A 16,767-nucleotide genomic window follows, 5' to 3' on the forward strand; every position below is an offset into this window, starting at 1 on the left:
ACTTGAGAGTCCACTGAGTTAAGAAATGACCTGGCATTTAGAGACCCAGCTCCAATGGGGCACACCATGTTTGCACACATCTGCCTCCTTACTTGATCTGCTCTATTAAATCTCGTGTTCGGATCTGAGAAGCTGAGTCTACGGTTTGTTCCATCATTTTTCTGTAACCCAAAAGTAGTCTAACTTTGTGACATATTGATCTCACATTTCAGCTCTGCTCAATAAGAATTTAGTGTAGGTAGTTGAGTGAAGGGTCAGGGGAGAAAAAAACCAAACAAAAAGCTTCCCCAAACCTGTCAATAAATGAAAAAGTTTCATCACACCCTGAACCTGAGACTAGATTTCTGCTTACTTCTGTCACCCAGTGTAATTTGCCGCAGCCTTATGTCTCCATACTTTGCAGGTCATCTTTATTCAGTATGCCCTGACAGCCTACTTAGCTGATGACAACATTGAAATGTGAAAACTCACTCCACACATTACATTTGACAACTTTCAAAATTCATACATTAGAAGCGTATCCAACATATTCATTATATATATTGTACCTATCCATATGATGTGACTGTTGACAGGTTTTATAATTATGTCCACTGAACCACAGCAAAAATATTTTTCAGATATTTAAGGGGAATTCTGGCACATAGTTGAAGCCATCAACAAAATGTGAGAAGCATAAGGGTAATAGTAAAATTGCTTTGACTGTATCAGCTAGTTGTATGCACACATTTTATTTCAGTTTCCTAGTGTTACATTGATTACTTCAGGGAAATTCAGTCAAAAGTCAAAAGATTCTGGGGAAACCTTAATAAAGTTGTGAAAAGTACTTTTCCAATGCTTTCAACCTACACACATTTTTAGAAATACACTTAGCCTGTAAAATGGTATATGCAAAGGCTAATGCATTAGATGTAATATTTGATATTCCTAAAACGTAAAATAATTCCACTACATAAATAATATCCAGGGATGCCCTTTAGGTTGCTTTCCTTACAATTAACCTGATGCAACAGTACATGCAAGTATAAATCCCAATATGTGACATTTAATAAGTCTGAGGGCAGATTTGTATCACTGTATAATTTCTGAACACCTAAACCAGTCTTTTCTACAATCCTCATCCAATATTCAGATGAACTTATTACAGTATTTCCTCTTCCTGATTTTTAGCTCATTTAATTTTCTATAGTTTCCATTAGCTAGATGCATTTCACATTAAATGAAATTCTTCCTACATAAAACCAACTACAATAATACATCTGTAAAACAGTATGGTGAGAACTTGTTTTGTCTGCATAAGATACTTTCCTACTAGAATGTAAAGGTTCAAAACCTAATATTAGCAAAGCACCACAGCTATCATGTTCTCTTCCATCTTGGGTGGGCAAGAACTTTACCAGACATTGCTCAGTGTTCTTATGGGGTCTTAAATTTCAGCTATAATCATACATGAACCAAAATATATTACCATAATATGAAACCATAAATTTTTTGTGCCATCTCCTTACCAAAAATAAAGTAAAAAAGCAAGTAATGCACGCAGGATCAAGAAAAGTAATAAAGCTTTAGCAAATCATGTAAGTATATGCTTAATTCTAAGCATGCACTTAAGCACATTTCATTAACGGAAGTTGACTGTATGGTTTCATGTTTTGCTCAGGAGGGACCTTTTGTAATAAAGAGTTATGATAGGCAGTAATATGGAAATACTACCAGAGATGTACTCAGCAAACCAGAAACATAAAAGTGCATCATGTACCTACCCTGCCAGCTTGAGAATGGTGTGATGTGTCACTGTCATCAGCTCTCATGGCAGAGATGTCCAGCTGGTGGCCACAAGATCCTGGGGCTATTTTCAAATTCCCTGCTCGGTAGATCTTGTGTTCACTTGTAGCACCTTCTAACGGCTCCAGAATGTAGCTTTTGTTTTCAAATACAATAATTCCCCTGTTACAGAAGAGAATACAGTAAGATACATGGTTTCCAAGAGCTAACGTATGCTTGTCTACAACAAAGTTACAACAGGTTTTGATAATGACGGAGTATGAAAAAGCAAAACGCTGATTTACAATGTCATGGTTGAGTGGAGCAGGAAACATCAAAGCTCTATATTTGTCATTGCAGCACACTATACTTTAAAAGAAGCAATGGCTCAAAGAAAATTTTCCTCTTCTGAAGTGCCGTACTGTAGAGCAAAATTATATTTGTGTTTTATGTGTTTTCCATTCTCCCAGTGATGCATTGCCATCTCTGAGTGGAGTCATGATGCTTCTGAGGACCCATGGCAAACAATAATGAACAAAAGCGTGGTGAAATGCTTTTGTAAGAAAAGGTGCAGAGTGAAAGTATTCATTATGATCTGCGGTGTGCATTATACCTTTTAAACCAAATGCTGATGCAAGCATCGGTTCTGCAGGAGAAAGAGGCATTGCAGTATCAAAATGGATTATTAAATATTGCACAGTGAGGAGGCAGAATGAAGCTCAGATATATTAACCAGTGGATTCCTGTTTAACTCCTTTTTCTACCCAAAATAATAATTTTTACAGCAATACCACCTGCTCTCTGAGGATCTCAAAAGATTTTCCAGCAATGAGAGCACTCTTGTTGCACTAGAAGCCACAGTATGCAAAGAGGAAAGAGTAGCTTAGGAAGAGATACACCACCTTGCTCCAGAAAACCTGTGGAAGAACCTAGGACACATGGCCAATTCTGGGCTTCATGTGCTGCCTCCTAACCAAAAACTGCTCTACCTGTATACTCCAGACAGCTCACCCAATAAAAAGCCATGCTTGGGTTCTTGTGCTGGGTCCTGCCCAATTCTTCTGAGATACTACAGTAAAACAAAGTAGACAAAAGGTTGAATATCTCTCCAGTTCCTTCTGCTGAGGAAACTGCTGGCATAAGGCTGCTCTTTCAGCTCAATAGAGGAAATATAGACAGTGTGGTATGGGTCTCCAGGGTCTGCACATGCTGGAATAGGATTTCTGGTACTACATGGCATAAAGTAGTATGATCTCCAACAATACCACTGGAATTAGTAATTATAATTGCAACTGTAGGATCACAGAGTAAGAAGATTGCTCTGCTGTACCTCAGACCTGGCACAGCATAAGAAGGCATAAAGTAGGTTTACAGACAGGGCTCAGGTAGAAATTACTGTAAGAGAAAGGAATTTAATATTCTGTGCCTAACTTACAAGTGTCTAACTTGTATCCTGAGCACATACTGCCAACCACACAGGAGATAATTCCTACATTGAGGTGGACATCGGGTTTTGTTGAGTAACTGTGTGACCAGAGAAAAACACCTTTAATAATCCATTTCTCTTTTATAAACTAAGGATAAGCATTTGCTTATAGCATGTTGTAAGCATTCATCAATTAGACACTACACTGAATAGTGCACTGCATTACTAATTTCTCCCCTGTCTTTAAATTATGAAGGCGTTAATCCCTAAGCACTGGCAAAGGTTCAGCAGCAATAATTACAGTCTACCTACCTGGAATTCCATGAAACTTTTAATTGGCCAAGGCATTCTTCCTCCATTCCTCCTCTAAACTGCTCTATATGCTATTAAACAGCAATCATTTTCAGCCCAAAGCTGGCTGTATTTTATTAGTGTGTCTTTTTGATGTATAGGAAGTGTCTGCTCTTTTTATTTCTGTCTGTACTGCAACAAAGGTAAGATACTACAACCATTGTGAGACTGATACATGTCTCTATACAATTCTCCTGCATAAAGCTAAAAAAAGAAAAAAAGAAAATAGAGGAAGGACCCAGAAGCAGGTTAATGACACCATAAAGACTGGTTTAAAAATAAAAAGTAAAATGATTAGAAAAAAGCTGCCCTAGCTATGCTGTTCTTAGCAAGATATGATGAAGAAACTCAAAGCCTTTGGCCTCCTAACCAGTTAACTGAAATTTTAATTCCAAGCTGACAGCACAGGTTTGGTACAAAACATCATTAGCATCAGTTCAGCCAAGCCAACAGATGACCATTTTACTTTTAACTACAACAGCTAGAAGTACAAGAGAAAGAAAAAAAAAAAAAGAACAAACCCCATGATATCAAAGGCTGTGCGACAGCATTTGCAGGATCCTGCTTTACTGACCTGAACCAAGAATCAGGGGCTGATAATTCATCTGTAGCTTCGTTAGTACCTTTGGCAAATCAGGTAAGATTTATTATTTACCCATCGCACAGCCATGCTGTGTATGATGGATCACAGTTGGAAAAGCAAGACTGATTTATCACTGCAACCCTTGTAGCTACAGTCAGGATACACGATGGCAAGCATGACATATGAGGGACCTCCGAGCAGGTCACCCTGTGATTTGAGTAACCTTACACCCTGCAGTTCTAAATTATTTTCAGATCTGCCTCATTCCTTGAAGAATTTAGGAAACTAGGACAACATATTCCCTTTACTCTGATAATCAGCAACTCTGTAATCAGCAAAATCACATAAGGATTGTTGTCTTTCCCTTGTGCAATTAATCATTTAATTTTGGAGGCAGTTGGAACCAGCAACAGAGGTAGAAGTCCATTAGTCACTGTTTGAAATGGGCCAGCCTGACCATCTCCCTTTACTAGACAACTCAAAACCAACAGAAAACCATGAAGGGTTTTATTTTTAATGCTAAACTGTATCCTGCTTAGAACATTAACTTTAAAAAAAATTGGACTTAAATCATTTTCTTTAATTTACGCTAGAAAGGGAGAGACTTAGTAGTATCCATTTACTGGGTAAAGCTCTCTTTTTTTGTTTCCTTAAGATCCAGCATTTTGTTGTCAAGAGTTCATAGCCAAAACAGACCACATCAATGCCAGGTTTCCAATGTATCCCTTGTATACCCAGCTACTGTCTAAAATAACTAAATAACCATTTCTTTACACCTCATTTTCTTTAGCTGCAGAGCATATGGACAAATGATCAGATACCAGAGTGATTAATTTTATTTTCTAGAGCATGCAAGAGCCTGAGATGCCTACTGAGGCTCAGGTCACTGAGCCTCCCATCCCAAGTGACAGCATGAGCCTTTAAGAACAGTTCCACTTTTGCATATGAAGCACTGCCATGGTAAAAAAAAAAAAATAACATGCATATTCAGCATAAAGGAAAAAATATTTTTCATTTAATGCACACTTATCCTTTGAGTGCTGCCTACAGGATATCAGCACTTGGCTTGTGACCATCTGTAATAAGATAATGAATATCAAGTATGAATTTTCTTGGCCAGCTCTCTGTTTCTGACTAATTTTCTTTTCCTACAATTGCATTTTCCCCCCATTGATCACTGCCAAGCACAGCACCTTAAAAATATAACTAGTCAAAAGCTATGGTTTCTTTCTTTTTTTTTGGTGTGGCAGGATTACATGAACAATACCTACCAGTCATTCAGTACTAAGAATTTGATGCAAATAAAATAAATCCATAACTACTTTTTCATTCCACTTTTGTCAGGTGTTTCAAAAAAGCCACTATTATTCCTAGACTATTTCAGTGTCTTCCTCTTGAACATGGTTCTCCCACGCTCCTGAGTCAGCCTATGTTCCCCAAAGAACAAGATGGTGCAGCTTTTCCATTTTTCAGGAGGCATTAATGTTAAATTATATAATATTTTCCAATGTGGCAAATAGTATATTAAACTACAGATCCCCAACCAAAAAGTATACAAGGAACCTCAAAGGGATTTCAGCAACTCTGTGAGTACTTGAGAAGTGGCTATTCTTTAAGACCAACTTTTAATGAAATCTGTGGGATTTCTACCATTACCTCTACCAGGCAAAAGACTACCAGAATTCCCAAGGTTATAAATATTTGGGGAAAATGCAATATAAAGTATACATTTTTTGGTCCCCAGGTTTCTAATTCATGGCATCTGTGTCTTCCCCAGTCCCAAACCCTACTGATGCAGAGAAGTCAGAAAGATCTTGCAAATGAGAGCCAGGCATGAAAGACAAGAGACAATTCAAACCCTATCTAAAACTATCAGGCTGTCCTTTTCATCACTGGTAGCAGAGACAGAGGAAAAAAAAAAAAAAAAAAATCTATACCATACAGCATGTCCAGACATCAGTTCACAGGCTCCAAGCCAACTGGAAGCAGTTTCAGTGTGGTCTTGAGCTTGAGGGAATATTTTACTCTACCTCTCAACAGGGTTTGAATCCTGTTCATGTCTGGTGGTCAGCACCAAATAAACCACATCCACATTGCTGCTAATCAGCTCTAAACATGAACAGCTCATTGGTAATTGCCTACTGTGTTGCCTACACCATTATGTGCCATATGGATACATGGGGAATGAGTATATGAGATGGCCTATGATGGGACAACTCTCTTAATCTCAAAGAAGAAGAAATTAAAACATAACTTAAATAATTAAGTTGTTATTAATTGCTGTTTAACTTGCCAGGAACCTCTCAATTAGGGAAATGGAATTTGATGGAATAATTCCACTATTTAAATTGTCGATAAAGTCAAATGTGGTATTTTTTTCTCTGAAAAAGAAAAACCAAAACAAGCCTAATGCAAGACCAGTCGTATTTCATAAATCAACAGGCTTTAGGAAATCTCAAAATATAAATGGGATTTTTCTTTTCCAACTTGTCAGCAGAAGCAAAGGCCTTGCCAACATAAACTATCAATGCATACTTGTCTGAGAAATTGTGATGCTGAAGTAAAACTTGGCTAGGACAGCATTATATGAAACTGTTATATATTATTCTGCTGTACTATACAGGGAAAGTTAAGTAAATCAATAAATTTGATATCCATGAATGCAATTAAACATTTGGTTTTAATGAAGCTCAAAGCTACACTCATTTCTAAACAATAATAATAAAGGCTCTATTACCACTGGAAGAGGAATGTAGATGTTTTCAGTTTGTAGGAAATTAATTAGACCATAGAGGGCTGTCATGTTTACACACCACATATTCACATTAAGTCTGTCTCTGCCCACAGACACAGCGAAAGACTGTGCAATACTCATGTGCCACCTAAAAACCTACAGGACCTTCATTTCATAATTAATGCTACAGCTTAAAAAGTAAAAAAAATCTGATCCCAGTGATTTCAATGAGAGTTTTAGAAGAATAGATAACAGAATTGGAGCCTTGTGGCCCTGGAGTGTTGTTCTCATGATGCTCATGATGGAGGTACAGTAGAAACACTGCAGTATTTCTCAACATGCATGACATCAGAAGGTGATCTGTAAAGTGATAGGGCATTTTTATTTATTTTTCTTATACATTCGACATTCTCAGGGCTCTGTATAACAAATTCCCAGGTAAGTAAGCAGGCAAAGAAACATAAGAGGAAGAAAAATGAAGCAGTGAATGAAAACTTCACTTTTAGACTGTTTTAATAAGTACAGATGAATACTATTGGGATAAATGAACAAGATGATCTACTGACTGTTTTTCTAATGGGATAGGTCATCTTTAGATATTTTCTAAATGGTTTGGTTATTCTTTAACTTTAAAGGACTGGGAAATGCAGAGAATGGGAGCTGAACTCCAGAGACAGAAGTACTCCTGTCTCCACCACTGCCCCTGGGCAGCCTTGGACAGGCAATTCACCTCTTTCTGCATCACCTTTAAAATGGGACAAATTTTAGTAACCACATACAATAATTATCTATAGATGAAGAGCATCACACAAGACCCAAGTAATACCGTTATCCTACTATACTGCACATCAGGATTCCATTAAAATAAACAAGTCTGACCCAAATCAACAAGGGGCAACATCTCAAAGGGAGGTTAAAGCAGTAGCATTATTGGTTTTACATATTGCAGTAGTGGTAGAGGTGTTCTCACACAGACACATCATTACTCAAATATGTTTTATTCCAGCCAATGCCTTTCATTAACCTGAAAATAAATTCTATAGCACAGTGTCTAAAATGCAGTCATACCCAGAGACTACTGTAGCATGCACTTAATCCTTTCTCGGTGCAAGACAGATTTGTCCAGAGTGAATACATATTGGTCTGCAACTTGGATGCCTGGAATTTAAACAGGGAGTTACTTGAATTGAAAGTGATAATGCAATTTCATGTCCAGCATTTGGGTTGCAAGAAACAGTAATTGTGTTATCAGAGAAAGTGTCACATGTGAGCTCAGCTGGGAGGGTGACAAGACAGACCAAGGAAAGCAGAGAAAAATGAAGAAGGAAGGAGACGTTGGCATCAGTGCCAATTTAGTGAGCACATTTTACAGCATTGTGCAGCAAATGGCATAACAATAAAAGAAGGCTTGCTTCAAACTTGAACTTCACATTAAGGCTCATAGGATGCTTTTTCAAGTCACAAAATGTATAAAAATATTTTTTGTTTTAGTTTTTTGGGTTTTTTTTAAATTAAGTGCTGTCAGACACAGATCTGATGGAGAAAGGGCAGGCTCAAACAGCCAGGTACAGGTCATGTCTCATGCTTGTCCTGGCAGTAGCAGCGATGTCTGGGGGGTTACTGTGCACCTGGGGACAGTGTGCACAGTTGTCAAAGAATGGACATAACGTTCATCTCAGATCACAGAGGTGATCGTGATCCAGGAGCTGTTTCCCACTTGAATAGTCAGAATACAGAAGCTATGAGACCCCAGAAGCTGAATGCTTTCTAACGTTAAACTCGAAAACCTCCAGTAGTTTCACGGTCAGATAACTTACAAACCATGCGAGATGTTTATATGAACTAAAAGCTCTTCAGAAAGTATGGAGAAAAAGCACACATCTAAAACGGTGCTTTTCTCAGCTGGGATTTTCTCCTAACTTCTTTTTTGGATGAAAACTCCCCTTCTGTGGGGAAATCATGCTTGAGGAGTCATGAGGAATTTAGATTTTTTTTCTCACTGGTTTCCTACTTCCATTCCTTTTTTTTAAATAGCCGATGTCTGGAGTGTCATATTTAAATCCCCTCTTCAGCTGACTGTGTCTGGGATGCAGTGAGTTCAGCCAGACCATTTGAAAAATGGATGGCTCTAGTACTGGCAGCCTCGTGGAGCATACCTATGTAATCCCATTAAAAATGACTGTCTATTCAGTTCTGGGGCCCTATCCCCAGCACTGTCACTGTGGACAGAGCACCTTTCGGTTGCTGATGAGGTTGGACAATGACAATATTTTTTGTATGTGTTAATTTATCTAGCAGTTAGGATTTTAAAGAGAATTTTGGTGTTGCAGAAAGAAAAGGCTTCCTGTGAGATTTGTATCCTTAAACTACCAAGGCATTTCTGAGAGCCCTTCTCAAGCTTCCCCCACCAGAGAAGATGCCTTTGTAGCTGCACGTCCCCGTGCCAGCATCCTCTGCCAGCCCCTGGACCATGGAGATTGTGCTCTTCTTCAGGCTGCATTTTTGTGTGTATTTGCTAGGTTCTGCACTTGCAGAGAGAGTAACAGGGGGAAAATCATTCAAGTCTATACAAATTTATCACAGAAGATGTGTGTGGTGGCTCCAGGCCAAAATTATTTGCTAAAAATTGAAGAGCCTCCGAGCTTGATAAACAGAAGGGTATTTCCTGAGGACAGGAAGGAAATGCCTTGACTTTGTCGTACCTTCACTTTCCCACAAGCTTTGACGGTCTAATTGGTTTTCTTATCCAGATGGAAGTGCCGGAAACCCTGATTGCCCATTGTTCCCATTTCGTGCATTCAGCATTTACTGTCTTCTCTCCGCCATTCAGCTCTTCCTCCTCCGGAGGAGCCAGCAGGATACAGATTACAGCATGATTATATTCTCCTGTAACCTGCATTTTAGGCAGCTATCAGCGTCAATCCAACTCTTTATGCCGTTGTAATCCTACGTGAAGCGAGGCACTCGAATGTTATGTCTGAGAGGATGTAACACAGCTGAAATATGTGAGTGTCTGCATATAAGAGAGCCGAGTCTACTTCTCACTTTTCTTTCCATCTTACCCCCTCTATCTGCCTGAAAAATGTAAACTAGTCAAACCTGCCTTAGTTTGCAGATTTCACACTTGATTATTTCTGTAGCTCATCATAGAGTAATCATGTCATATTTACAAACTAATAACACATCTCAAATGCTCAACCATGTGGCTGCACTCTAAGTAAGAGCTTGATGGTTGCAGTAGGTCAGAGTAAGGCTGCTCCAGCTCAGCACCTTGTCTCTGGCCCTGGCCAACAGCAGATACTTAGGGGTAAGATATAAGAACATAACAAGCACACCCCAGTTGGTACCCCCAGCTCTGACAGCATGACTGTCAGGGGCATCTTTGGATTTGACAGCCCTGGAGAGGCTCCCCCAGCTCCCCTCCCCAAATTGTCTCATCTTCTTTGAATCTACTGATACTTTTTATATTGACACCCACCTGTGACAGTGAGCTCCACAGCTTCATTATGTAGTGAATAAAAAAGTACTTTCTTTTGCTCTAAAGTTTCATTTGATGTCTCCTAATTTTGGGGTTACAAACAATATTCAGCAATTGTCCCCTCTTCAGCATGACATTCAACCTCATTTCATCATACCCTTTTTCTCCGTCATTTCCTTTCAAAAGTGACAAATCCTGGTCTATTTTCTCTCCTTGGATAAAAGCTGTTCCATACCTTTGATCATAATTTTTGCCCTTCTCTGTACCTTTTCTGGATATAATGCTTCCTTTTCTGAGATGGGGATGGGAAAACAAGAACTACATGAAGAATTCAAGAGGAGTGCAATATGGATTTATAAAGTGGTAATGAGGGTTTTTGTTCTATCCTCTATTTCTGTCTCAGTAATTCCTATGATCCTTTTTTGCTTCTGTGACTACCGCTGAGCACCGGGCTTCAGAGCATGCTACAACGTGGAACCTATTCTTTATGACTAGTTTCATGTCTTTTAATGAACTCTCCTAATCTGGGGGAAAAGACACAGTCCCTACCTATCCACACCTGGAACAATGCCTGAGGTGCCTGTCTCGTAGGAATGGGAGGATATTCATGCTCTGAGATTTCAGTGAGCAAACAGCTTGCACTTCCTTTCATTAGATACTTTTCAGGCACTTAAACTTTAGCCCCATGCAACAGCTGTGTGGGGTAGGTAAGAATCATTAAATGAATTTCACAGATGGAGAAACTGAGACAGAGAGATTTGTCCAATTCACTTAGAAACTGTCACAAAGCCAGGAACAGACCCTGAGAATGAGACCAATCTTGCTTTCCACTGGTTGCTTCAAGTGAAACGGCTGCTCCAGGGACTGTCCTCACCCAGGGCTCCATGGCCACATGATGTCTTATGTCTCTACCTAGCAGCTTGCAGTCTTTATCCTGCCATGGAGAAACAAGAGTCCCTACTCCAGCAAGTTGGTGGGCAAGTACATCATCCTATCCTATCCTATCCTATCCTATCCTATCCTATCCTATCCTATCCTATCCTATCCTATCCAAACTATTCTTTCAAACTGTAATACTAGTACAGTTGCCAGCAAAGTAAGCCATGAAGTAGTTTTGAACTGTCCTATTTTGCCTCATATTATTTCAGACTGGATCACGTGCAGTAAATCATAGAATCATAGAATGATTTGGGTTGGAAGGGACCTTTAAAGGTCATCTAGTCCACCCCCCCTGCAATGAGCAGGGGTATCTTCAACTAGATCTTTCCACCCAAATTCTCAAGGGACCCATTGCCACAATAATGTTTTGGTGGCAGAGGTATATGATGACCTGTGGGCCTGATTCTGGAAGATGCTTAGTGTTCTCAGGACCTCAGTGCAACTACTTGGGATTTCACACCACCTGGCCTTCTATTCCTAACCAGATTTCATAAGAAGGCCTGGATGGTTCAAGGAGCTGACAGTGCATTATGAAGCCTTTCAAATAGACATAGCTGGCTCAGATAAAGCACAGGTAATGACTGGAAGTTATTACTATTGACTATCAGGCTGTGAAATAAGTTTTGTGGAGTAAGTCAACAGGCACACTTATCACAAACTGTTCTCACTCATGGATGCTCTCTTAACCAACCTCAGCAGCGAATGCATCAGCTAAATGGGCACAGATACTGAGATACATCCTCAGTTGTTCTCCTACTAGAGTAAAACATGCATTGGCAGGGAAGCTTATGAAACTTTGTACTGAAAAAGATGCTGCTACATTTTTCCTATGAGGAAGAAGCCTAATACTGTCAGCTTGCACTTTGGGGTTTTACCTGCAATAGTGCCAGATGAAAGAAAAATGTCACTGCTAGCATATGTTTCCTTGACATACCTGACTACCTAAAACTGGGAAAGCACTCTGTGAGCTCAACAATTGGAAAAAGAGCACATTAGAGAAGAAGGAAAATGTTTTTCACGTGGAGAAGAGTAATTTCTCCTGAGAGTTCTTAATTTCTTAGGTAGCTCTGGAACAAGACATTGGTGCAGACCCTGTCCCACATGGTGCAAATTTTCCCTGTGGACCTTGCAGCAATGTGATCCCTTCAACTAAAATACCAACAGCACTGCATTATATTTTTACAGACAGTGAGAAGGACTGGTGAACGCAGACTGCATAGTCCATGCAAGGGGTTAACCAGAGTAAACTCGTGGAAGATGTCAGATACATACCGAAGCACCCATAAAACTCCTCTCCATGTGGGAATGAGCCACAGGAATCCCACCCACTACAGCAAATGGGTCCCTCTGATGGGGAGAGGGGTCCTGGTAACAAACTGTTTGCTCTCTCTGCTGCTGTCTGTTCTAGAGCTCTGTTATAAAAGCCTTGATATTACCACTATTGCACAAAATGCAAAATCAAGGGAAAAAGACTCCAGCTACTCATGCTGTTTGTAGATAAATTAAACAAACCCAGAAAAGGTTGAGACAGCTGGAAATCTGACAGGAAAACTGGGTTTTCCAGGGAGAGCACTAGAGCCAATTTACAGTTAATTACTGTGATTTGGAACAGCTCTGTGAGTAAATACCAGTCTCTGATTGTCCAAGTAAGGAACATAATTGTTTCCTGAACTGTGTCCATTGTGTATTTAAAATGTTGTCAGCCTGTTCCTTTCTCAAACTCTGAAGAGGTTTCATTTTCAGCAATGTGAATCTGCTACTCTTCTGTTAACAAGTGGCTAAAATCCTAATGCTGAGCATCATACCTGCCATGGACACAATTTATTGAGCTCCACAGCCTTATTTATAAAGCCAGCTCTCCTAATGATGAGGCTGCTGGACGATGCATCAGTTTGCAGCTGCAAGCAGTCCTGCCATCACTGCTGAAACAGCTTTGAGGACAAGGAGGACTGGAAGGCCACCGGGCACTGCCAGCCCAAAACTGTGCCAAGCACTGCACTGCTGCTAAAGGATATAGATAAGGATGGGCAGCAAGAGAGAAGGACGTCGTGGAAAACCCCCAAATTGCATTATCTATTTCTTTTTTTCTCTTCAGAGCAACTAAAGGGAAAATGCTTTTACAGAGATTGCACCAACATTTGAAAAAAAGATATTGATACGTTCATTAAAAGGCAAAACAAGAACTCAACAATGACTAGGATGGTTTCTTAAGGAGCTCAAGTATTACTGAAATATTGACTCACCTGAGTCCAGAGCAGGTACTGAGACTGACTGAGGAGTCGGGGTACCCTTGTACATTGCCGTGGTAATAGCAGTGACCCTGATTGCAAAAAAGAGATAACAATTCAGTAGTCATAAATGGTTTTTGCTCTATAGTTTTCTCATGGTTTCCCATCCCCTTTATTTCAAAGTGATTATCAATTTCAGGTTACAGCATTCAGAAACACACTGACAGCACCTTTCCTGCTCCACTAAATAGTCACTGTACTTAACAGTCCAAATGGTTCCTATATGGAAACCTTGGGCATTTTATAAACCCCAAAGGGTTGGAGAGGGTTTTTTTTTTTGGTTTGTGTTGGTTTTTTTTAAAGAGGGTCAATGGTGGTTAAATTGCATGACTGACTACCCTTTTCTGTGTTATTTTATTTAAAGCTACAATATGGAATATTTTATAAAATTAGTCAGATGAACAAGTCAGCTGACACATTTTACTACTTTCTATAGAGACACATATTTCTATTTAAGGTCATTTATATCTATATATGTCTATAAGAGGTAGCTATGTATAAAAAGGAGTATAAAAAAGCCAATCCCAACCCTATAGTTTGGAAAAAAATCACAGAGCAAATGAAGGGGAAGGGAAACAGGTTGGAAAGGAAACCTTTTATTGAATTACCCAACTGAGTGGCTGTATGTTATTAAGAACAACCAAGAATAAGAGGGTCTTCTGTTTTGAGAGGCAACAATCCAATTTCATTTTGTGGCTAGGTTATTGTATTTCCTTAATAATCCACTCCTTGCAAAAGGCACCCACAACAGAGATACTTTCTCAGCACATACACATATCTGTCTGGAATCAAGGTTAATTTTATTGTTGACTAAAGCTTATATTACATTCCCAATTATGTGACTGGCTGGAAAGCAATGATTGTGTCACGTCCAGCATTTCTTTTCTCATGGCTCCTATGAACGCCACCTGGAAACTGAAAACACTGTTGTAAAAGGTTCCTATCTTATTAGTGCAAAGGAAAGTTATCATTCACGCTTCAACCTGACTGTCATCTCACCGTGCCTTTTTATTACTTGGTTCATTCACATCCATCTAGCTGCATTAATTAACCTTTTCAGTTTTGGGGCATGGCTTTCACTTTCAAAGCCTCACATAGCAGACTTCTAAAGACCACCTTGATTTTGTTAAAGAAAGCAATAGCCATGAAAATGCTGGGCAAGATGACACAATTCAGATATGAATTTTCTGCAAATAAGGTTATACCATGAAGAATTCTTGTTTAGAGCATTTGTATTTCCAACATGAGCGACTGAACACAGAACAGTAACATCTGACTTTCTAAATACAAATCTCAATAGCTTTTTTCAGTGAAAGGAATGACAGAAACAGGGTAATACTGTTTTACTCTTGGGTATTTTTATCATCAGTCCTCATAAAGAGTCAATAACACATTACCAAGGATAAAACCACAACAGAAGGGAGGCAGTCATAGACAATTTTTTTGCCATGATTGCTTCAATCACAATTGCTATGGACATCAAAGTTTTCAGTGTGAGTGTACTTTTTCACTTTATTTTAATGTCATCAGTTACATGCATCCAGTTGATAAGACAAGAAAAAACAACCTCAGCACTGACTCTCATACAGTGACCTTGAAACAGTCTAAAACCAAAAATAAAATGGGTTTATTCTCGTCACTTGAAGTAAGTATAAGGCAGAGGTGCCGTTCAGAGCTCTTAAGAAGGCAGTCTTTGGGGCTTAGTATCACCAGTATTAAGTGGTTCCTCAGTGAAACGGGGAGGGCAAGTTGATATCTTGCCCCATACAGGCTGCTGCTGCAGTCTAGCTGTCTTTATCAAAGAGTGAATTATGGCAAAGGTCCTGATTTCTTTCCCTCTCCACATACAACTTGTCATTTTATTAACTTTGAGCTCCTTGTTGTGGCCCATTTCACAACTTCTCTGAGATACACATGCTATATGATGCCAAAGTTCAATACTGAAACTGTAAACTTATCAGACCATGGCCTGCAATTGGACTGGTAGAAAATTGATTTCTAGCTCAGTAACTCCACTGAACTGCAGGATTTTTTTTTTTTCTCTCCTATCACATTTTTTTATTCCTGTAAACTAGTATACAAAATGGATGACCCTGTAAAAACAAATAATTACCATGGCTGATTTGTCATACTTAAAACAGTACTCTACCCTTGCTTGAGATCATTTAATAAATACCAGCTTTTGACAACTGCAAATTTTTCAAGTGTTATAAACCAGAAAAATAACCTAGACACTGACTCATGTGCTAGAGAAACTCCCCAAATGACAGCTCCACCAACCTGACTTGGTTTGACCTCCAAGCAGAATTTGACTAAGCAACTTTTCAATGGGAAATTGGATTTGGCTTCAACTACAGACTATATTGATGTCCTCGGTGAAGAAGAGATATAAAAATAAAATCACAGAGACTTATCTTTTTTAAACCATACTGCAGCATTTAATGAAAAATGAATTCACTGATCTCTCCAAAAAAAATCTTTTAGGCAGCAAAATGCACTGTCAGTATTAATAATGACTTACTGCCTTTATGAAAACAGGTATTTCTTTTAGTAAGGGAAAGCCTAGCTATCATTAGCTGTACACATATTCATGTTAACGTAGGTTAATCTGTCAAAGACTAGTGTGCTTCATTTCTTGCCTTTTACTTCCTTTAGGAGTCTATACAGCCTTCCTGTTTCTAAAAAAAATGACTATTTTCTACTAAGCTGATTTTGAAGAAGATATGAGCATCCAGCAAAAAAGAAAACACTGAAAGCTTTCAGAATTATTGCTTTACTTGGGAGGTCTGGAGCTATAATGAAGATACTTTTTCAGAAGTAAGATGCTATGCATAGAATTAATGCCTTTCACCGATACCAGCAAAGCCCATTATGGATGGGAACCCAAAGCATGTTGCCTCTTCTGAGTGTCAATAAATAAATAACATAACATAACAAATACTTTATAGGACTTAGGCAGATAAAAGATAAACTTTGTAGTTAAAATCACTTGCTGCAGTGTTTCTAATTAAGGCATTCATACTGTCAGAGGAGAAAAACATTACTGCCTTAAAGCATTTTTTATTCATAAAAAGCAGGTTTTAATTACTGATTTTAACAAGGATCAAATTAGCCATATTCCTAAATATATATATATACATACACACATGAATATACACACACATATATATATGTATATACATAACAGTCTTATGGTCTGGATTA

The 16,767-nt window shown here is 38.8% G+C and overlaps 1 protein-coding gene across 1 annotated transcript in view; it reads right to left on the reverse strand.

The window, feature by feature from the left end:
* Window positions 1-16,767, reverse strand: part of ADAM12 (ADAM metallopeptidase domain 12) — a 185,170-nt gene that overhangs the window by 64,710 nt on the left and 103,693 nt on the right. The window contains exons 5-6 of the mRNA XM_074831520.1: window positions 13,519-13,595; window positions 1,764-1,947 (exon numbers count right to left, since the gene is read on the reverse strand). Of these exons, the coding sequence (XP_074687621.1) occupies window positions 1,764-1,947; window positions 13,519-13,595 (261 nt within the window). The remainder of the gene's footprint in view (window positions 1-1,763; window positions 1,948-13,518; window positions 13,596-16,767) is intronic.

The sequence above is a fragment of the Strix aluco genome, chromosome 7 (assembly GCF_031877795.1).
Source record: "Strix aluco isolate bStrAlu1 chromosome 7, bStrAlu1.hap1, whole genome shotgun sequence".
In the NCBI taxonomy this organism is placed as follows: Eukaryota; Metazoa; Chordata; class Aves; order Strigiformes; family Strigidae; genus Strix; species Strix aluco.